Genomic DNA, 22,730 nt, shown 5'->3' with positions numbered 1-22,730 from the left:
ATGGCTTTATTTCTTGTGAGCTGCCTTGGTTTCCAACCCTAACTCACAGGGTTGTTGGGAATATTCCATACACACACACACTGGAGATGTAAAAATACATGCACCCCACATAATACTTTATTGTCAAAACCAGTTGGCCATTGCAGAACTTTTTTTTTAAAGCATTAGTTTTGCCAAGCAAAAGCAGCAACTCCTAAATAAGCCCTGCCTAACTGCTTTTAAAAAAAAGGATCGGAGGGGGAGAGAAAGATTTACCACACAATCCTTTTCTATGTTCACTCAAAAATCCCACTGATTTTCATCACAAAGTATGTCTACTCAAAAGTAAGTCCTACTGAATTCAACGGGGTCCCCAGTATGTAGAATTAGCATGGCAACTTTACTCCCAGAAAAGTTTCATATTGGGAAGGTTTTCAAAACAGGTTATGAATAAGACAAATGAACTGCCCTCTTTAACTTGTTTGACTCCTTAATTAGGAAAGTATAACACTGAAGCATGTACACTTTTTAAAACGTCTGTTCAAAAATTATTTGAAAGATAAAATGTATAATATGTAATTTTTGCAAGTAATTAAAAAAACCTGCATTTACACTTTTATGCCTATCAAGATCCTGCAGTGATGATGATAATAATAATAATAATAATAATAATAATAATAATAAATAATAATAATAAATATATTTATAATAATAAATTTAATTTTTGTGTCGCCTATCTGGCCGAAGCCACTCTAGGCGACGTACAAACTAAAATTCAGTAAAATACAATACAATGTAGATAAAATACAATGAAGTCATTAATCACAGCAGCATGAGATCAGTTAGGGCAATCAATAGATAATAAGTATCCCAAAAAAGTTAGCCCTCCCCGGAAATCCTAAAGGCCTGTCCAAAGAGCCAAGTTTTTAAGGCCCGGCGGAATGTATCCAGGGAAGGGGCATGGCGAAGATCACCACCACTGAAAATGCCCTCTCTCTAGTCCCTACCAACCTAGCTGTTTTCGTTGGTGGGACTGAGAGAAGGCCCTGTGTGGCTGATCTAGTTGGGCGGCTTAATTTGTGGTACTGGAGGCGCTCCTTCAGGTAAACTGGGCCGAGACCGTATAGGGATTTAAAGGTTAATACCAACACCTTGAATTGGGCCCGGAAAACAAATGGAAGCCAATGTAGGTGAAATAATACTGGCATGATGTGATCACGGCGGCGGCTGTTTGTAAGCAACCGAGCTGCCGCATTCTGCACCAGTTGTAGTTTCCGGACCGTTTTCAAGGGTAACCCCACGTAGAGCGCATTGCAGTAGTCTAATCGAGAGGTGACCAGGGCGTGTACCACCAGTGGGAGCTGATGAATAGGGAGGTAGGGTTGCAGCCTCCGTATGAGATGTAATTGGTACCAAGCTGCCCGGCTCACTGCCGAAATCTGAGCCTCCATGGACAGCCTGGAATCAAGAACCACCCCGAGGCTGCGGACCTGATCTTTCAGGGGTAAACTTACCCCATTAAACTGTAGGTCAACAGCACCCAACCTTCCCCTGTCACCCACAAGTAGCACCTCGGTCTTATCAGGATTAAGCTTCAGTCTGTTCCTTCCCATCCACCCACTCACAGATTCCAGGCACTTGGACAAGGTCTCCACAGCCATCTCTGGTGAAGATTTAAAGGAGAGATAGAGCTGCATGTCATCAGCATATTGGTGACATCGCAGCCCAAAACTCCTGATGATAGCTCCCAGCGGTTTTACATAGATGTTAAATAGCATGGGAGAGAGGATAGAGCCCTGTGGCACTCCACATGTGAGGGGCCAAGGGTCTGAAACCTCATCCCCCAATGCTACCTGTTGATGCCTGTCAGAGAGAAAGGAACGGAACCACTGCAAAACAGTGCCTCCTATTCCCAATCCTTCCAGGCGATCTAACAAGATACCGTGGTCGACGGTATCAAAAGCCGCCGAGAGATCCAGGAGGACAAGAAAGGTGGATTCTCCCCTATCTAATGCCCTCCTCATATCATCCACCAGAGTGACCAAGGCTGTTTCAGTACCATGTCCAGTCCTGAAACCCGATTGGTATGGATCCAAATAATCCGTTTCATCCAAGTGTGCTGACAACTGGCCAGCTACCACTCGCTCAATGATCTTCCCCAAAAATGGCAAATTTGAAACGGGGCGAAAGTTGTTCAAGACTTGGGGATCCAAGGAGGCCTTTTTTAAAATAGTTTTTATAATTGCCTCCTTGAGGGCTGGTGGCAATGCACCCTCCTTCAAGGATGCATTTACCACCGCCCTGATCCCTTCGCCTAATTTCTCCCTACATTTCATAAGAAACCATGATGGGCAAGGATCAATCAGACAGGTGGTAGGCTTTACCGTTGAAAGCACCTTGTCCACATCCTCAGAAGGAAGAGGCTGGAACCGATCCCACTGAACCGGACTGCAATTGGTCAACTCTGGATCCTCCACTGCATACACAGCGTACACATCCTCTGTTGTAGTGGAATCCTATACATATTTATTCAGAAGCAAGTCCCAAACCTGTACAAAGTACTCTTTATGCTGCTGAAAGCTATATATTTATTGAATTCCTGATGTGAGACAAGCAGGAAAAGGAAACTGTGGGTTTAGGTATAGTCTGGGGGGTCAACAGATCTTGTCAATCACAACCCTGACTTCACTTATTGGCTAAAAACCTGAAAGGGCGGGGATTAGAGCAGCCAGTATTAACAGAAGTTGCAGGGGGGGGCACCTGACAGGAAGATGCACGTAGCATAGCAGCAGAAAAGAAGTTTACTCATATTAAAGACAGTGTAATGATTAATTGTTAATGGAGACAGAAACATGCATTAGAAGCAGGTTAACTTTTTGAGGAAGTCAATTAAGGATAAACAGCAGAAGCCAAAAAGCTGCTCTAACAATGCAAGCAATGAAACTGAATCATGAGGGAGAGGCTGGATAGCAACCAGAAGAATGCACAATCAGATGAGTGCTGGCAGTACAAAGAAACTAGAGCACATATAAGATTGGGCAAAAGAGGAGATAATGGAGAAAACCACTTTAAGGGATGCCAGAAATGAGATGAGCCATTAAAGGAAACACTGTAGGAGCCATTAGTTAAGATAACAGAAAAGCCAGAATGGAATGAAAAATTAAGGCAAATCTGGGGAAGATGAGTAATGCAAAAAGCAACAGTAAGTCTTAGGAAAAACACATCATATTTTTGATCTAACTTCATGGTAATAACTAATTCAGGACTGGAGAGGGTGGGGTGGAGAATGGCTAGCTTGCAGATAAAGGCTAACAACTAACAGTGAACCATTTTGCACACAACACTAAGCCAAACCATGACTTTGCATGAATGAATGGGCTCCAAGAAAGAGATTGCTCCTCCTCCTCCTGCTGTGGGCCAAGGCATAGTTCAGTACAGACATGTTGTCCAAACCCCGGTTCGTAGCTTGTCTTGCTCCAGACAAACCATGAGTTGTAACCAATGTTCTTTCTTGGTTAACAGTTCACAGTTTATCTGGAAGAGACAAATCATGTGTGCTTCAAGGGGAAGAGAGGAAAGGGAAATCCAGTTGCACAAGCCAGCTCACATGACACTAGATATCCCAAATGTTCACACACAATTTTTTTTAAAAGCCTCCCATCCTGAAATACCAGATTGCTATAAAGAAAACCCCATTGTCAAAAACAAATGACACTACAGAATGTGTCACCATGCAGAATTAGGGTCAAGTTAAAACTAGTACTGACTGAGACCACCCTAATATTTTTCACCTTTCACACAGCAAAGACACAATTGGAAAGGGGCCATAACTCAATGGTAAAGAAAATGCTATGCCTGCAAAAGATCTCAGGTTCAATCCCTGGCATTCATAGATAGGATAAAGAAAGGCTCTGTAGGATTTTAATACAGAAGTTGTAGCTAGAGATGTGAAGGCCCAGGAAAAAACCATTTTACCCCTGAAGGCTTTTTTTGCTTTCTTTCCTGAAAAATTGGAAAAACTGAAAAAATTTAGATTATGAAATATTTCCTTTTAGCATTATGAAAAAAATGTTTAAGACAACGTGGTTGAATATTTACTTCCCCAAAATTATTTCAAAAACCAAGTAACAGGAAGACTTTTAAGACTATATAGTATATACAGTATCAGATCATTACAATTCCTGTACAATTCCTGAGGACAAGCAAGTCCTGAGTTGTACACTGAGAGTACAACTCTCAAATGCAAGAGCAAGATGCATTTCTGCCTCTAGGAGACAATGCCATTGACACAAAGGAAGGAAGAAGGATTCAGTGCCTTCTTTGTGGGATACCTCCTGTTGGTACAGTTGGCGAGTCTGTTTCTATCCTCTTGACTAGGCTTCAAAGGACAGGGAGTGGGAGAAAGTACAGAGCAAAAGAGAAAACGAGACTGGTTAAATTTCATGTAGTATTCATTAAGTCTTGATTCCCCGCCCACTCTTTTTCTCAGTTTTTTCTATAAAATCATTCTATCTGCTTGACACTGTGGAAGACCAGAGGAGACATAATTTTCATAATACATAATCTTCTATTTACTTTTTAAAATATGTTTTAGATGCTTTATTGCTTGTGTGTTTGCCATCTTAAGCTCCTTTGGGAGGAAGGGCAGGATATACATTTAATAACCACATAATAAATATAACGTTGATGGTTGTTCTGTTTTTATTTTGCCTAGTCCTCAAACTGGCAGAACCGAAGAGATGCTAGATTCCTTACAGTTCAGCAGCTTGTAACTCAATTTGGAACAAAAATTTTTAAAAAAACATTCAATTTGTTATCATTTTCTGAAAAAAAACATACTTTTAATACAGTAGGGCCCTGGTTATACGGCGGGTTCCATTCCGGACCCCCATTGTAAAGCGGAAAATGCCGTAAAGCAGAACCCCATTGGCTTTAATGGGCCGTGTCGCACGAAAATGATGCGAAAACGGCGCAAAATGGCGCAAAAGAGAAAAAAATAACTTTTAAATTAAAAGCGAAAGCTGCCGCATCAGCGTAACGCCTTAAAGCGGAACACCATAAAGAGAGGCCCTACTGTATACCAAACATGATAATTTTAGGGGCAAACCAAGTGATACATCCTCGTCTTCAGAACACAAGGATGAAAGTTTTGCAAAGCAAATTGCCAGTGTTCTGAGAAGACTTCAATTATCCCGATATCTGTTGGGAGACAAATTCTGCCAAACACAGCCCCTCAAAGAAATTTCTAACTTGTGTTGGAGATAATTTTCTCCTACAGAAAGTTGAGGAAGCAACTACAGGATCAGCAATCCTTGACTTGATTCTAACCAACAGAGATTTCTTGATGGATGAAGTGGCAGTTATGGGAACGCTGGGGGAAATGGGATCACGCTATACGTGAGTTCTTGATTTAAAAGGAAGCGAAAGCTGAGAGTAGCCATATAGGTACCCTGGACTTCAGGAAAGCTGGTTTTAATAAACTCAGAACAATTGGAAGAAAGGTTTCATGGCAAGCAGCCCTAACGAGAAAAGAAGACCAAGATGGGTGGGAGCATCTAAAAAAGACAATTCTAGACTTCCGGGAAGGGTGACTTCGCTTGTGCCTGCTTTTGAGACGGGCTCCCGCCTCACAAGAAGCTTATTCAGATATAAATCAGTCAGAACATTCTTTTTGACTGATAAAAATTTCTCCCGGGCAGGGAGAAACGTAGAGATCAACCTCAAAAGCCTGTTTTTGTTGGGAGGACTGGATTTCATTAATTTATGAGAGAAGGTTCAGCCAGCAATGCCGGACGGACTTCCGAACAAGCTCTATCTGATAATGCGACACGTTTATCTTTTCTTCAAAGAGAAAACGTACTAATAGGCAAGCACCCTTCTTTCTATTTTTTTTTTTACTTGGTTTAAATTGTTGCAGCAAAAAGAGATTTGTCAAATGAATCAGCTTTAAAGAACTTCTGGGTGAGCTATAACTCTTCTCTGTTATTCACGAAATTAATAGCTTATCTCTGTTTCTATTGCAAAAAGCTGTCCTGGAAGTGCATTCTAAAGATATAAACAGAAGAGGGATTTCTATTCCGAGGAGAAAAAAATAAAAAATATGAACTTTGGAACATTATATTGTCTGGGGCTATTCTCTTTTTGGTCTATTTTATTTTGACGAATCTGCTTCTTCACAACGCCACTAACTGTTTTGATGCTGGGAACTAAATTTGTTTTGTATTCTTGAACATAGAGAGATAAGGCAGGCTGCTCTGTTTATACTGTGATGTCATCAAGCCTGGAATATTAACCCAATTGTTGCTGAAATAAGAAGTGGTTCTTCTTTATTTTTGTTTTGTTTTCGTGGTTTTAAGAATAGCAATCAAGAAAGTGGCTGAGAATCTGGAAGTAATTATGTTTCAGAAAATAATGAATGAGATTGAGATAACGAAACAAACCCTGCGACAGGGCAGTAAGGAGCTGAAAATTGAACTGAGCAAAATGACGCAGGAGCTTAAAGAAATAGGGGATCCTGTGAGAGAGGAGAATGAGATCAGAGATGAGAAAAGAAAAAATAAAGGGAAGATACAAGCCCTGGAGATTGGAACAAATGTGGAATTGGAAAAGGATCTGGAGTTTATGGATATTAGAAATAAAATCTACTGTTTGGAATTTAACGTTGTCTCTGAAGAAATTAATGAAGATATTAGAGATAAAGTTATCAATGGCTTGGATAATTTTCTGGACTGGAATGACGTGATGGAGCTTGATATAGAGAAAATCTATGGAATTAACTGCAGCCATGTGACAATGGAAAAACTCTCAAGAGATGAGCCAGTGCATTTTGTAAAAAAGAAGAACAGAGATATGACTTTACAACAATATTTCAGCAACTTATTCAGAATCGATGGCAAGAAAATATTTGGGATAGAGGAAATTCCCATCAGACTCTTATTATATGACTATGGCAATGACAGCAAGATTATTATGGAATACTGATAATGGAAGATTGGACATTGAAATTACTGGACTTAACAGGACTATTGAAGATGGAAGATGGAATTAATAGTGATAATGGAATAATGGCTATTGAAATTATTGGACCTAACAGATTTGATGAGATGGGTTTTTGGACTATGGTTATGACAACAAGATTGTTATTATTATTAACGAGATGGATTAATCGACATGTTTATTTGGAGAAAAATTGATAGATATATTTCTTAAAGAATTGAAACCTCTCTTTGACTTTTTGTGGAAAGAATAAAGTAATGTTTATGAGATTTGATGATTAATTAAGATAACTACTGGAGGAAAGTGATTTTATAATATAATTTAAGAGACAGGATTGTTATATATTGTAGACCTATAACTGATCTGCGACAAATGGGAAGTCAACATTTTATTTTTTTGTTTAATCATTTTTGTTTTGTTTTGTTTTTTGTCTTGGAATGTTTTATGACTTTGTTTTGTTTGTTTTATGAAAATTTGAATAAAAATTATTGTAAAAAAAATAATAAAAAAGACAATTCTAAAGGCACAATGGCAAACAATTCCATCAAGAAAAAAATTGGGAAGACAACAGAAGAAGCCAATGTGGCTTCCCAGAAAGCTTAGAGATGACTTGAAAACAAAAAAAAGACACACATAGAAAGTGGAAGGAAGACCAGGCCACAAAGGATGAGTACAGACAGGTAGCAGGGAATTGCAGGAATGGCATCAGGAAGGCTAAAGCTGAGAATGAACTGAGGTTAGTAAGAGACACCAAAAACAACAAAAAAAGCTTTTTTCAGGTACATTCACAGTAAATGACAGAGAAAAGAAACAATGGTACACCTACTCAATGAGGATGGCAAAAGGATAACAGATGACAAAAAGGCAGAAGTGCTCAATTCCTACTTTGGCTCAGTCTTCTTCCAAAAGAGGGTCTATGACCCTCCTGGCAAACGTGAAGTTGAAGGGGCAGGATTGCAGATTGAGAGACAAATGGTCATGGAATATCTAATCATTTTGAACATGTTCAAATCTCCAGGGCCCTATGAACTGCATCCTAGAGCAGTGGTTCCCAACCTTTATGAGCACGGGACCCCCTTTATAAGCTGAAAATTTTTTGTGACCCCCTCCCCCCAGGGAGGCAGGTTGGCTGCCAGGAAGGAAGGGGGAAAGCAGCCTTTCTTTGCAGGCTTGCTTCTTTTTGCTTCACAAAAAGCCCTCTCCTCTCATTCTAAGTAAAGGTGTTGCCAGTAGCGGCAGTGCAAGGAGACAGGAATCAGTGATAGTAATCCCCTCTTCTTCCTGGTAGCTCCACCCTCAGCCTCCTTTGGCATCTGCCATGTATTTTATAGGCAGGTGCCTCCCCTTAGTGCACCTGAAAGAAGCTCTGGCGCTTCAGCAAAAGGCCTCCCCTCTCGTTTGGAGCAAGGGGGAGGTGTCATCTGCAGCGGCAGTGGGAAGCAGACAGTGTAGAAGGAGTGAAGACTTTAAATTTAAAAAAATCATTTCTTTACTGTTCATGGCCCTCTCTGGATTACTTTGTGGGCCCCCGGGGGTCCCGGCCCCCAGGTTGGGAACCACTGTCCTAGAGTATTGAAGGAACTGACTGAAGAACTCTCGGAACCACTGTCTACTATCTTTGCGAAATTGTGGAGAACAGGTGAAGTGCCGGATGACTGGAGGAGGGTTAATGTTGTCCCTGTCTTCAAAAAGGGAACTACAGACCAGTCAGCTTGACACAGATCCCTGGGAAAATTCTGAAGCAGATTATAAATCAGTCAATCTATAAGCACCTTGAAAACAATGCAGTGATTACTAGAAGCCAACATGGATTTATCAAGAACAAATCCTGCCAGACTAATCTTAACCCATTTTTTGATTGGGTAATCTCCTTCATAGACTGTGGGAATGCTGTGGACATAATATATCTTGACTTCAGCAAAGCTTTTGACAAAGTGCCCCATGATATTCTGATTAGCAAGCTAGCTCAATGTGGGCTGGATGGAACAACTATCAGGTGGATCCACAGTTGGCTCCAGAATCATACTCAAAGAGTGCTTATCAATGGTTTCTTCTCAAACTGGATGGAAGTAACGAGTGGGGTACCACAGGGCTCAGTCCTGGGCCCAGTGCTCTTCAACATTTTTATTAACGACTTGGATGAGGACGTACAGAGCATGCTTATCAAATCTGCAGATAATACAAAATTGGGGGGCATAGCTAATACCGTGGAAAACAGAAACAAAATTCGAAGGGACCTTGATAGGCTGGAGCATTAGGCTAAAAACAACAGAATGAAATTTTACAGGGATAAGTGCAAAGTTCTACACCTATGAAAATGAAAAAGAATGAGCAGTTATAAGATGAGGGATACCTGGTTCAGCAATACTACATGTGAGAAGGACCTTGGGATTGTTGTTGATCACAAACTGAATATGAGCCAAAGGTGGCTGCAAAAAAGGCAAATGCTATTTTAGGCTGCATTAACAGAAGTATAGTTTCCAAATTGTGCGAAGTATTGCTTCCCTTCTATTCGGCACTGGTTAGGCCTCATCTTGAGTACACTTTAAGAAGGATGCAGACAAACTGGAACAAGTTCAGAGGAGGTCAAACGACGATGATCAGGGGACTAGAAACAAAGCCCTATGAGGAGAGACTGAAAGAACAGGACATGTTTAGTCTTGAGAAGAGAAGACTGAGGGAAGATATGTTCAAGTAGCTGAAAAGTTGCCACACAGAGGAGGGCCAGGATCTCTTCTTGATTGTCCCACAGTGCAGGACACAGAATAATGGATTCAAGTTTCAGGAAGCCAGATTTCAACTGAACTTCATGAAAAAAGTCCTAACTGTTAAAGCAGCACAACAATGAAACCAATTACCTAGGGAGGTGGTGGGCTCTCCAACAGTCTCCAGCATTCAAGAGGCAGCTGGTCAGCTACCTGACAGGTATGCTTTCATTTGGATTCCTGCATTGAGCAGGGGTGGACTCGATGGCCTTATAGGCCCCTTCCAGCTCTACTATTCTATACTTCTATGATTCATTTTATATTCCTAAAGTAACAAGGTGACTTTCAATTTATTATCATTATTATCATCATCATTATTATATTCATTTATACCCCATCTTTTCCCCAGAACTGGGAGTCAAGACAGCTTACAAAAATTAGAACAATTACAGTTAAAAACATATATATAAAACAGAAGTTATAATTAAAATGTAATTAAACTAGCTATAATATTAATACCATTTAAAACACAGCAATTAAAAAAAACACAGAATACAATATCAGTAAAAACAGCACCCTGTTTAATAGCCCTTGCAGTCAGTTCCCAAAAGCCTATCAGAACAGAAAAGTCTTCACCTGCTGACAAAAGGACAGCAGGGAAGAAGCCAGTCTAACCACCCTAGGAAGGGGGTTCCAGAGTCTGGGGGCAGCCACCGAGAAGGCTCTTTCTCATGTTCCCACCAGATATCCCTCTGAAGTTGGTGGGACCAAGAGAAGGGTCTCCCCCGCTGATCTCATGGCTTGGACAGGCTCACTTGCACAGAGAACACTAGCATGTAAAAGGAGCATGGCTATCCTTGGCATCAAGCATTTATTATCATCATTAAATTCATATCCTGCTCTTCCTCCCAGTAGGAGAGCAGGGTTGCAAACAAAAACACTAAAAACACTCTAAAACATCTTAAAAACAGACTTTTAAAATATATTAAAAACAAAACATCTTATAGAAAAAGGTTTAAAAACATCTTGAAAAGCAGTTCTAACACAGACTGGAATAAGGTCTCTGCTTAAAAGGCTTGTTGAAAGAAAGTTTTCAATAGGCATTAAAAAGGTAACAGATGGTGCCTGTCTAATATTTAAGGGAGAGAATTCCAAAGGGTAGGATGGGTGTCTAAAAGGAATCCCTATACATGGGCAGCCGCTTATGCCTAGGGATTCCTCTTCAGACATGTGTGCTCAAAACACTGACACCAGGGCTAGCATGGCCATGTGATGCTGGGAGCAGGGGCAGCAATGTGGCCCCATTCCTTATCACATTACTCCCTCCATGAGGAATAGCATATTCTGGTAAGCAGATGCAACTTGGAGCATGGAGACTTGGGCTCAACCTGCACTCAGCTATGAAGACCTTGAGCCAGTCACTCTCTCTCAGCCAAACCTATTTCATAGTGTTGTGAGAATAAAGCTGTGGAAACTCCATGTATGTCACACAGTTCTTTTGAGAGAGTAGGGTATAAATATGACAAACAAAAATAAATATTTAACTACATGCATTTTTAAAAACACAAGTATGGAGATGTTATCCCCAAGCCTTAAATCGCCAAGAAGTTGACAAAGCAATCAGCTCCAAACAGAAAACCTCTGCCAGCTGTGGAATGGCATAGACAGATGGGCCTTTAGCATTACAGAACTGCTATCAGCCCCTTCTTGGCAGAGAAATGATTCCATGTTGGACAATATTTATATTATACGGATACACACCTATAATCTGAGTTTAGATCTTTCTGCTAAGACATACAGATGTGTCTCAAAGACCTGGCCAAGGATCAGACCCACTTTTGAATCTGCCTGTGCTCTTGGAGTAATAGTGCCACCTGTGCACCAGCTGGAAGAGTACTTAGAAAAAAGAAATCCACCACAAATAAGCATCCCTCCTCCCCATTTCCTGATCAAAAGTTTGCTGCCTGCATAGAACATGTGCTCACTCTGCAGCTGATGCTTGCATAATCAGAGCTTTCCTTCACATACAGATGTACTAAAGCCAACTGAACAGGACAAGACCAGAATCTGAAGCCCTGGTCATTTTATTTTTATTTATTTTATTTATTTATTAAATTTATATACCGCCCGACTAGCAATAGCTCTCTGGGCGGTGAACAACTGGCTGTGAACAGTACAACTGGCTGTGGTTCTGAACTTCTGTCGAGTACTGATGATTCAAGTGGAGGCTGCCAAGAACAGACAGGAAGACACAAACTTAAAAGACTGAACAGAGGGGGGGAAAGTGAGACAAATATGAAGTCAGGAAGAATAGAGCAATAAAGTGTTAGAATGTATAGTGTACAGACACATAAGTTACATTAAAAATGTATTATAAAGAAAAAAGCATGGATTAACTTGAAATACAAATGTCAGGGATTTTCCCAATAAAATCAAGCATATTGTCAAAGCTTGAACATGAACTAAACAAAATGTTTATTTAAGCTGCTAAACTGACAAAAGAGAAAGTATTGTCTATCAGAGGGGAAAGGGACAGTTTTCTTAAAATCCAGTCTCACTTGAAAGTTTTAAAATCCTAAATAAAAAGAGACAATTACATATTAAACTTAACAAGAAAACAATTCAGAAAGGCACAGAGTAACCAGAAAATTAAACCAGCTCATCAATGCACTATTTCAATTTCTCATTTTACTTCATTAAATGTTTAAAACTGGGTAATGTATTTTTGATCATGAAAGTATTGGCTGGACTTAACTGAGGCTGCAAGCCAGTACACACTTACCTGGGAGTAAGTCCCAGAATCCAACAGGGCATACTTCTGAGTAGACGTGTACAGTAGGGCCCCATTCATACAGCGGGTTACGTTCCAGACCCCCGCTGTAAAGCGAAAACCGCTGAAAAGCCAAACTCATTGAATAGAATGGCGCGCAATGCCCGAAAACCACCGTAAAAGTGGAACAAGCGCAGTATGAGTGGGGCTTTAGTCTAATTGCATCTATCTGAGACCGCTGTATTAGTGAATCGCTGTATTAGTGAATCGCTGTAAAGCGGGGCCCTACTGTATTAGATTGCAGCCTGAGAGCAATTATTGGGAATTCAGCTCAGATTCTATTAGCAAGTAGTCAAACCCAATACAAAAATCAGATCCTTTTTTGCAGGACATGATGAAATCTTAAGTCAACCCACCACTAGGGATGTACTCGAATTTTCCAAATTTGAATTTGACACCAGTTTCCATTTATTCCCATTGTTTGTGTCCTCATGGGTTGGGTTTTTTCCTAGCTTTTTCCTGTGGCTGAAAATGCCTCAAAGATATCAATATTGATATTTCATTTAAAATATTGATATTATATTGATTTGATGAAAAAATGATATTTTTTAAAAAATCTATAAAAATATAGATTTTTTGCGAATAAAAAAATTGGCAATTGTTTTCAATAGTGGACATTAACTCCTGAAAGTGGTACCAGAAGGAAGTTTGACAGAGCAAGAATCTAACCGGCACCAAAACATGGATCTCATCCCTACCCATCACATACTTCATAGAGGGCAACCTCATCCTGCAAGGAAAGGAAGTCCAAGCCTTCTAGTACCAGTCCTCCTGTGCCCGATTTACTTGTGGTACTAGGAAACACAATGCATCATAAGGTGCAGCCTTCCTGATCTTGTACCAAAAGCTAGTGCAATGCAGGTACCCGATTGCCAAGTTCAAATGTGGAAAACTTACATTCAAATATCCACTTGCTGTGAAGCTTCCAGCCCCTACAGTCCTGTTGTGTTTTTATTATTATTATTATTATTATTATTATTATTTATTACATTTGTACACTGCCCCATAGCCAAAGCTCTCTGGGTGGTTTACAACAATTAAAAACATTAAAAACAAATATACAAATATACAAATTTAAAAACACATTTTTAAAAAACAATTTAAAAACACATGCTAAAATGCCTGGGAGAAGAGGAAAGTCTTGACCTGGTGTTGAAAACATGAGCCCTGCCCCCCAAATATATTTGAGAGTGGCTCCAAGCCAAGGTCGGTGTTTCCCAGGTCAACCCAGGTCATGTCAGCCTGATGCTCCCCTCCAGATTGGAGCCACGGGACGGATGGAGGTGGTCTGTGCATAGCCCTAACAAATACTTGGACGTCAAGGCTATCAGTGGTTACTAGCTATGATGGCTATGTTCTAACTCTGTTGTCAGAGGCAGTGTGCTTCTGAATACCAGTTGCTAGAAACCGCAGGAGGAGACAGTGCTTTTGTGGGCTTCTCAAGAGGCATCTGGTTGACCCCTGTGAGAACAGCATGCTGGACTAGCTAGGCCTTTGACCTGATCCAGCAGGGCTCTTCTGTATTTATGACACACAATTTTAGCTAAATCTTCTAGGCGTGGGCTGCTATGCCAAGCTTGATAACAGTAGCCAACTATTCCTATCACAGTGTCACAACAGCTTCAGCAATGTTCATTCATTGGCGATCACTCGTGGCCAAGTAAGATTGACATTCCCCAACCCACCCCCATAGGATTTTATCCAGGGAAAGACTGGGAGTGGATCTTGGATTTCTGCATCTGTTTTCTTCTCCCTTCATCATGGGAAGAATTTTAGATTTCATGGTTTAGAGAAGACTCACTTTTCCCACAGAGACAGAAAGAAGGGTGAGCCAGGGATGCACAACTCAAAGTCTACTCTTCTGTGGATATAATCCCAGGGGTGAAGGAGGGAGAACCTCATGGGAAACAAATCAGAAATATACAGGCCTTCGCTCTCAACCAAGTCTGCCTTCCATAATAGTTATGATGCCAACATACAACTCTGAGTTCCGGGGGGAGGGGGGAAGGACAGGATACAATATAACAAATGTTTCTAAACAAATCATGCTTTGTGAGTACCATAGACCATAAAGATTTATCAGTATCACTCACATTACAAAAAAGGGAACCATACCATAATGATGAAAAGGCTGACATTCATTAGTTCCTTCCCACAATTTATAGTAGTACAAACAGTTCAATAAATAAATATTATATTCCAGTTCAAAACATTTAACTCTCATTCACATACTCTGGGTTATTAAAGCCCTTTTCAGGTGTTCACCTAAATGCACTTAGAATTCTCCTTCTAAAGACATTCCTGCTCAACACTGGAAGGTCTGAAGTGGAGTTGGCACACAGAGGGAAACAAGGGGCTTGCATGCATGTCTCCTCCCCTCTTTAAGCCGTATATGTCTACTCCGAATGCCTGAAAAGGGCTACAGAAGATGGTAATAAGATTAATAAAATCAATAATATTCTATGTTGTACTGTACCTTTTGATAAACTACAGAGCACACTAGGTCTTTGACAATGGAAAGAGAGAGATCTTGAGCCTCAATTGTAACAGTCTCACGAGTGAGGCCAATTTGCAGCAGGAAGGAGATTCCATGTACAGAGCCCCTGGAGTTGGTGAGACTTTGTGTGCTGAAACTGCCATTGGACAGCCGACCTGAGAGTCCAGATTGTGGACTTGAAGATAAAGAAGGGGTAGGTGGAGCAGCAGCATGGGACACAGATGGGGAAAACTTTTGTAAGGATGGAGAAGATTCGTTTGATGACATCTGACTTGATTTAAATCTGTCAAGGCCTGCCTAATGGTCAAGAAAATGTGTTTTCTTCCTTTATCCTGCAATGTTGCAAGGGTAATCTCACACTTCTCTTTCAAAGTTCAAAGAAACATCCTCCTATCTAAGTCATCTTCATTTTCCTTTTCAGTCTGTACATGATGATGTTTAAGATTATTTTGGCTGAAGTTATTTTAATGAAAGGTCCTCTTCACACAGCTTCACGTCAAAAATGCTTTGCTTTTAGCACCACATCCAGATGTAGGGAGAGGTTACATCATTATGAAATTGTTCTCTTCAGAAACAGAAATAGACATTGTTTTTTCACACAGTCTCTTCATTTCACTACTTCTGAGACAACCTTAAACTTTGCTTCAGCAAGAGGAGAAAACCTGTCAAAAGGCACACTTCGAAGTATTGCACTCAACAATTCAACCAACAAATTTATGTCAATATCCTTATCAGTTTAAAAAAATGTGGATAATGTCCTGGATCACAATTACTGTCTTCGGTGAATCTATTCTATTTTCAGAAGTTCTTGTTCCCCTTAATGGTCTCCGAGTTTTCATTTTTGGAAGATGTTCATCTTATGAAAGAAAGGAACAAAATTTCTATGAATATAAGTACAATGAACATAAATGTTGAGTTCACAGTGGTAGTCTGCAGCATTTTGAAGTATTACATACTGCCTAGTGGAAGGGGAAAAAAAGACACATTTCACATACACCAGAAATGTTACATAACACCACAATCAGACTACTTAAAGCACAAATGATACTGGGCTCACAAATGCATATGTAACAATCTATTTCTGCTTTAATTTCCTTAAAAGATAGACGTTCCACTTTATTCTTATATCCGTCAGGGAAGGGCTGTAGCTTTCTGTGCTGATGGTCCCCAGTTCAATCCCTGGTATCTTCTAGTTAAAAAGATCAGACAGCAAGTGATGAGAGACAAACACCTCTACCCAAGACCCTGAAGATCCACTATCAAAGTAGACAATCCTGGGCTAGAAGGACAAATAGCCTGATCTGCTATAAAGCAGTTTTCCATGTATATTATATCAAAAACATGATGTTGTGGCTCCTTGACATAACTGCTATTTCTAATAGAGCTTGGCTCATAGCAGCAGCAGAAAAATTATATTCAACACAGATCATAGACTGTTCTATAATAGTAATGCAGTTGTGAAGGGTCTCTGAAAATAGTTATATTCAAAAAGTCACAGCATCAGGGGAGAGGTCACAGTGTATGCATTTGGAATACATATATATGGAGCAGATAAATACTGTGTAGAAAACTTACACTGAAAATAATGAGTCCACCATACACAAAGTTAAGCGATATAAAAACTGCAACATATTAGTATTTTTTACACTGTGTTGGCATCCCTCTGAAAAAAATCCCTACCAGAAGACCAACTATCCAGCTGTTCTTTGTGTTGGATCCAGACATTACTTTCAACAAAAAGAGAAAGGGTGCCTGTACTCCGATCTAGCAAAGGCTCACGCTGAAGGAGGAGATATTGTTTTCACTGATTCCCCATCTCACAATGTTCCAGAGGCTCTCCCAACATCTGGAGCAGCTTTTCATGAGGCACAGGGGCTGTATGAAAAAACAAAAATTGTCTCCTCCCCCTTTCATCCATGAGAGCATTGCATGAACTCTACTCATGAATAGTGTGGATCCAACATATTAAAACTATCTCCTCCAAAGTATTTATTCTGTAAAATAATTTTGTTTCCCTTCATCTAGAAAAAATTGGTACCAGAAATATCAAGTGAAATCTCTCTTCAACAGCCAGAATATTAGCATTTTTCAAACATTTTGCTAAGGTCAGGGTTGCAAGTGAGTTTTGTGCTTCCAGTCCAGTGCACCTGCAATAAAGAGGAAGTGCAGAAAAAAATGTGCACTATTCAGCACATGATCCGTCCACTGCACACACGTTTCTACCTTTTGGAGTGCAGATGTGAAGTGAATCCAGATGGACTGAACATGGATACCATATATTCATATGTGCTGTAAGCTGCACCAGCAATGGAAGTTTGTATTTTAGATCACACACATCATTCCCACACTTCCTCCTTGTTCAGCTTCTTCTCCCATGGTGCCCTATCCACTGCAATTGTAGCTTACCACTGATAAATTCCCAGAATAACTATCACTGAATGAGTCCAAAGCATTTGTAAAGCATCACCACTTTACAATATCTCAGTCTTCCTGCACCATTTAAGAGATTCACATTTCTTGTTTCCTTATAAAACTGTGGATGATATTCAGTGCAAGTCCTACTAAGAGTAAACCCACTGAAGTTAATAAACATGACTGCCTTAGGTTCATTAGTTTCAATGAGCCTTCTCTGTGTAGCACTTAGTTGACTATAACCCAGTATGTACAGTAGGACCCCACTCATACAGCGAGTTACATTCCAGACCCCCGTCTAAAAGCAAAACCCGCTGAAAAGCGGAACTCCTTCAATAAAATGGCGCCCGACGCCCAAAAACACAGTAAAAGCGGAACAAGAGCTGTATGAGTGGGACCTTACTCTAATTTTAGCCGCTGTATTAGCGGAACGCTGAAAAGCAGGCCACCGAAAAGCAGGGCCCTACTGTAATTTCACAATTATTTTAATTTTCAAAGTTAATTAGCAAAGTCTTTAGGTGTGCAACTCAACTGTACTATAAAAGTTGGCAGCTAAAATCAAATTTCCAAACTGTTTTGAAGTACTACATATCATTTTTACCAAACACATCAAATACATTTTCATTGTCAGCAATACTTTATTTTAAACTGAAATTAAAAACTGGTGGAGCTCCAGCTTACAGGAGAAAAGCAAAATTGTACTTCAAAAAAGAAGTCAAGGTAACTGTTCATAAAAGAAAAGATAGACAACTTAAAATGCTGTTTGGGGAGTACTGTCTCACATATACATTTGAAAAACTGCCCAGCAAGCCCAGACTTCCAGGATGAGGCATACTGTAAGGGAACTTGAGAATAGCCAACATGATTCAATATCAAGATGCACAGACTACAAGAACACAGTGCAAGATCCAACTTCCATCTTGCGCACAAGCATTAACTGCATCTGCTTGCTTGCCCTTTGGAGAAGAGCTATAGCTCAGTGGCAGAGCATCTGTTCTGCATGCAGAAGATCCCAGGTTCAATCCGCAGCATTTCCAGGTAAGGCTGAGAGAGACTCCTGCCTAAAATCCTGGAGAGCTGCTGCCAGTCTTGAGCTAGATGGACCAATGGTCTGACTCAGCATAAGGCAACTTCCTATGGTCACACAGAGGAGGGGTTCCAGCAGCCCCTCTCATGACTTATATTGGGGGGATCATTCTCAGAAGGGAACTTTTGGGAGGTGCTTGGATGGCCACAAGGCACAAAGCTTAAAAAGCCACTTGCTCTGATCTCAATCCTGGGCATTGTTTACTTCCATTCTTCCTTAGTTTTGCACTAAAATAATTAAACATTTTATGTACAGTGTTGTATACACTTTCTCATTCTAAATGGATTTATGTTAACCCTACACTCAAAACTGTGTCTTCACCTAGTCTCAAAAATAAGTCATTTTCAAATAAAGTCATTTCTTGCAGAACACAAAGGAACACCAAACACATATTACTTCACAAGACATCTGGCAAAAAAGTATGCTCTCAGGAACAGCATTGCTAGCTTGAACAAGAGAAGAATGTTAGAAGGATAAGACTGTAGATATATCAAACCCTCATGCTAATCAAATAGGTGCTATCTATTTATGTTAGAACAATATTCTCTTTGGTGGATTAAGTGACTAAGTTATGTAATGTTAGCACAAACAGAGCTAAAGACAAGTCTGCAAATTTAGATTTCCTGAAATTTTTCACAAACCAATTATAAATTACTACTTTTCCAGGCACCTAAAATATGGCACATCCCAAAAAAACCTCAACTATAGAAAGTAGCTTCTAGAGAAACATATTTGTGTGAGTTCCAATGCAAACTCCAACAAATCCAGAGGTAAAATTCTGAAATGTCAGTGGTTCGCGTTGTCTATAACAAACTATTTACTCTCACACTGTTCTAGAAATAAAGAACTGAAATGTGACAGACTCTATACAGTGAGCTTTTAACCTGGCCAACAGGAAAGAAACATGATTTTACCAGAAGCTTTCCAAACTGAATAAAGCCAGTAGGAGAGGTGGAGGCTGCAGTAATCTAGGTGAGAAAGAACATTTATATAGGTCTATTTTAGTGGTAAATGCAGATGGACCAGATGCATCTTCTTATAAATTCAGCTACGAGAGCATTGTTAAAATTATTGCAGCTTGTGAAACTTCATAGGCAAGGCTGTATCAAGCTGATATCTGAATGAACAACAAAAAGGAGAATGCACTGGGTCATTTAAATTAACAATTTCAGAATGGTTCATCAATTATGACAAAACCAGTTGCTCAAATTTAAATAACTTGGGTGATCTTTGCTTCAGTGGGAAAAAAACTCCAAGTATAAGGGGCAAATCAAAAGACTATAAAGTTAAGCAAAAAAAAGAATCAGGCCATGAGAAACTGCTAGAATCCAGTTAAGAAAGAGCTTGCCTGAATCATTCCAAGATTTCTTCTTATACCTAAAAAGAATTTCAGTGCAGCTCTTAACCTCACACAAGCTAACTGAATTTAAAATACGAAATGAAAAACCACAATAATCAGACCATACATTCAATTTAGAAATGGCTCTCCTCCACTTTCTAAATAACAACAGCATCCAAAACAGAATCATTCTGGACTAAAAGGCATTATTAGGAAACATTTTATAATCATTTCTAATAATGCCTTCTTTAAAAAAGTTAAGCTTCAATGAACCACTTTCAAAGTCAAAAGCTACCGAAGCCTTATGAAATCACTCCAGTTGATATTTTTATCTATTTTCCAGTAAAGTATTATTCCCTGCTTCTGCTACTTTGTCTAGACTACTTTCAAAAGTCACAACCCATCTTCCATATTTTTTTTCTCTTCATAGTCATCTGCTGGCAAGCACGAAAAGCCCAGCCTTCGTCCAAACCTTAGTGCAACAGAAGTGGGCAGAAATAGTGCTAGTTGCATGGCAATTCCCTCCCTAGTTTCAAGGTTAGGAGGAAGGATGGCTGTTGTTTGACGGGTGGAATACCTCTCAGCTACACAGCAGTCAAAGCAGCAAGCCCACTGCCACCTTCCTGCAGGGAAAGGAGGCAGAGCGTTTCCTTAGCCACTATGAGGTCAAAGCACCAAGATCAAGAAAGAGTGGGCAAGGAACTTCTTCAGCCACACAAGGCCAAACCGCCAAGGAGTAGGTCCTGGCAACTACAATTTTTGGCTCACTGCTTGATTTTTCTGGAAACTTTTCCTAATGTTCAAACTAAGGCTACATCCACACAGCAGTCAAAATGCACCACTACACTAGCTGTAGGGAAATAGATTCCTCAGTTAAAAAGTGCCAGTTAACATTATGGTGCTGTGCAGATCAAAGGTACGAATATTTTTCTGAAAGCAAGTTGGAATTTGGCAAGTCTCACTTTCTAGTAAGCGTGCACAAGTTTGCAGCCTTAGCTTTGGGAAGATACCAAGAAGAGTGACAGGCTGCTGTACTCTATACTGCCTAATACACCACAGGCCTAATTGCCACAGATGCAACCTATCCAAAAGGGAACTCACTTGTTATTAAGAAGTCAAATTGTTGGCCTTCAAGTCAAAAATCAGAAAGAAAGGTTTCAACAACTACAGAAAATTGGCTGAAAAAGAAAGCATGAAGAGACACTCTTCAGTGCACTGCTGCCCTCTTCACGGTTTAGCCACTCTGCTAGCCTCTGGTAAAGCCAAAATATCAGCAATCACCATGGGAAACAGCATAATCCCCATGCGGTTTGTGGGTGTCAGGCACAATGAAAAACCTTCCATCTGAACTGTCTCACTTCATTCTCTTATTTACACCTCCACTGCTCCCCAAGTGTACATTACCCACAGCCCTGAGCCTAACCAACACCACTGCCTTCTTACGAGATTACCATCATGTCACAAAAAACCTTTATTAAGTAGAATATTTTTAATTACGCTCTTCACACTGAAGATTATACCTGCAACTCACAAGCCACTAACAGCAGTACATAACTTTTTTGAAAGCACTTATGTGCCTGGGCATCTTTACTTCATCCCCTTCCAATCCAACAGGTTGCCATGCAGAGAACTTGCTGCGGGAGGCAGAACCTCACCAGCATTTGAACACACTTGGCACCTCTTCAGGAGAAAGCTGGTGGTGAGATCAAGGCTCAAAAAGTCGCCTTTTCGCATGTTACCAAAAAAAAAGTCGTCTTGTCCTGAACAGAAGTGGAGGGGGCAAGGAAGAGGAGAACAAAGTGTGGTTCTTTTCCCTCATGAGGCACCGACTGTCCTGAGCGAGAATTGCTTCTGAAGGGTGGCAGCTTGAACCGGCGAAAGATAAAGCAGCCTCCGCCTGGAAGCATCCCTCACAGCTGGGGGGCAAGGATGATGTGGCCTTAGAGAGTCAGCCGCCTCTCCACATCTGGGCGCGCATACGGCCTCCCCTCCCCCCCTTGACCACAACTGGATGGAGAGAAAAACCACTATCCCGGCGCGGGGAAAGGGGTACACTTGGGACTCACCTCGAGCCCGCGCCTGATGGCTCTGACTTCGCTTTTCCTCCCCCACCCCACTCCGGTCCCCCGGGAAGGGCGGTGCAGCTGCGTGCTGCGAGCCTGAAGGAACTTTCCATGTTGTCCCGCTGTCCATTCCTCCTCAGCTCATTCTCTCTCCCCTACCCCATAACTCCGGACCACTCACTTACGGCTCTGCGAAACTCCGACTCCTCCCGGGACAGGATGGTGGTTTCACACGCACCTCATTACCGCCGCTCCCACTTCGAGCACACAGATATACCCGCACTGAGAATCCTCAGCCGCCCAACACGGGACAGGAGGGGTGAGAGGCATGCTGGGAAGTGAAGTTTTCCCTCCCCCTCCTTCCTCCTGAGAGGAACGGCGTCGTGAACTACAACGCCCGCCAGGCCTTTGCTAAAGCGAGGCGAAGAGGCTGAGGTGGCGCAGGCGCCGGGGCGCCGGACAGAGTTTCCGTTACTCCTAGTGTCTGTGGCGGCTGATGTTCTGAAGTGCTAGCGCGAGGCAGCAGGGGAGGGGGAGTCGTGCGAGGCGGGCGGTGGAGAAAAGTAATGAGCGGGAGAGGGAAGCAGGCGGAATGAGGTAATAAGCGGGCAGGAGATGCAGTAATCTAGGAAGAGGGAAAGAGCGGGGTAAAATTTGGACTAAACGTGCGAGGGACATCACAAAGTTTTGATTTGGTCAATACTTTGGTTTAAAGCAAAGTCTCCTTCCCTTGCCATAGCCACGTTATTTGACAAGCTGCTGCTGCTTGGGAAGCGCTGCAGCTTCGAGTGAAGGAAGCCAGAAAGCGGAGCTCCGCTGGTT

At 41.0% G+C, this 22,730-nt stretch overlaps 1 protein-coding gene across 3 annotated transcripts in view; it reads right to left on the bottom strand.

Annotated features, from left to right (window-relative positions):
- PRKD3 (protein kinase D3) overlaps positions 1 to 22,275 on the bottom strand; it is a 102,298-nt gene extending 80,023 nt beyond the window's left edge. Inside the window, exons 1-2 of one of the 3 annotated variants that reach the window (XM_061624665.1) lie at positions 22,090 to 22,275; positions 14,987 to 15,863 (exon numbers count right to left, since the gene is read on the bottom strand). In XM_061624665.1, coding sequence (XP_061480649.1) covers positions 14,987 to 15,274 — 288 coding nt within the window. In that variant the 5' untranslated portion in view covers positions 15,275 to 15,863; positions 22,090 to 22,275. The remainder of the gene's footprint in view (positions 1 to 14,986; positions 15,864 to 22,089) is intronic. The other 2 variants (XM_061624664.1, XM_061624667.1) reach the window with 2 other exon arrangements.
- Positions 22,276 to 22,730: the final 455 nt, after the last annotated feature.

The sequence above is a fragment of the Rhineura floridana genome, chromosome 4 (genome assembly GCF_030035675.1).
Source record: "Rhineura floridana isolate rRhiFlo1 chromosome 4, rRhiFlo1.hap2, whole genome shotgun sequence".
Taxonomy (NCBI): Eukaryota; Metazoa; Chordata; class Lepidosauria; order Squamata; family Rhineuridae; genus Rhineura; species Rhineura floridana.
The sequence above is the reverse complement of the archived record's forward strand: the minus strand, read 5'-3'. Positions and strand labels throughout refer to the sequence as shown.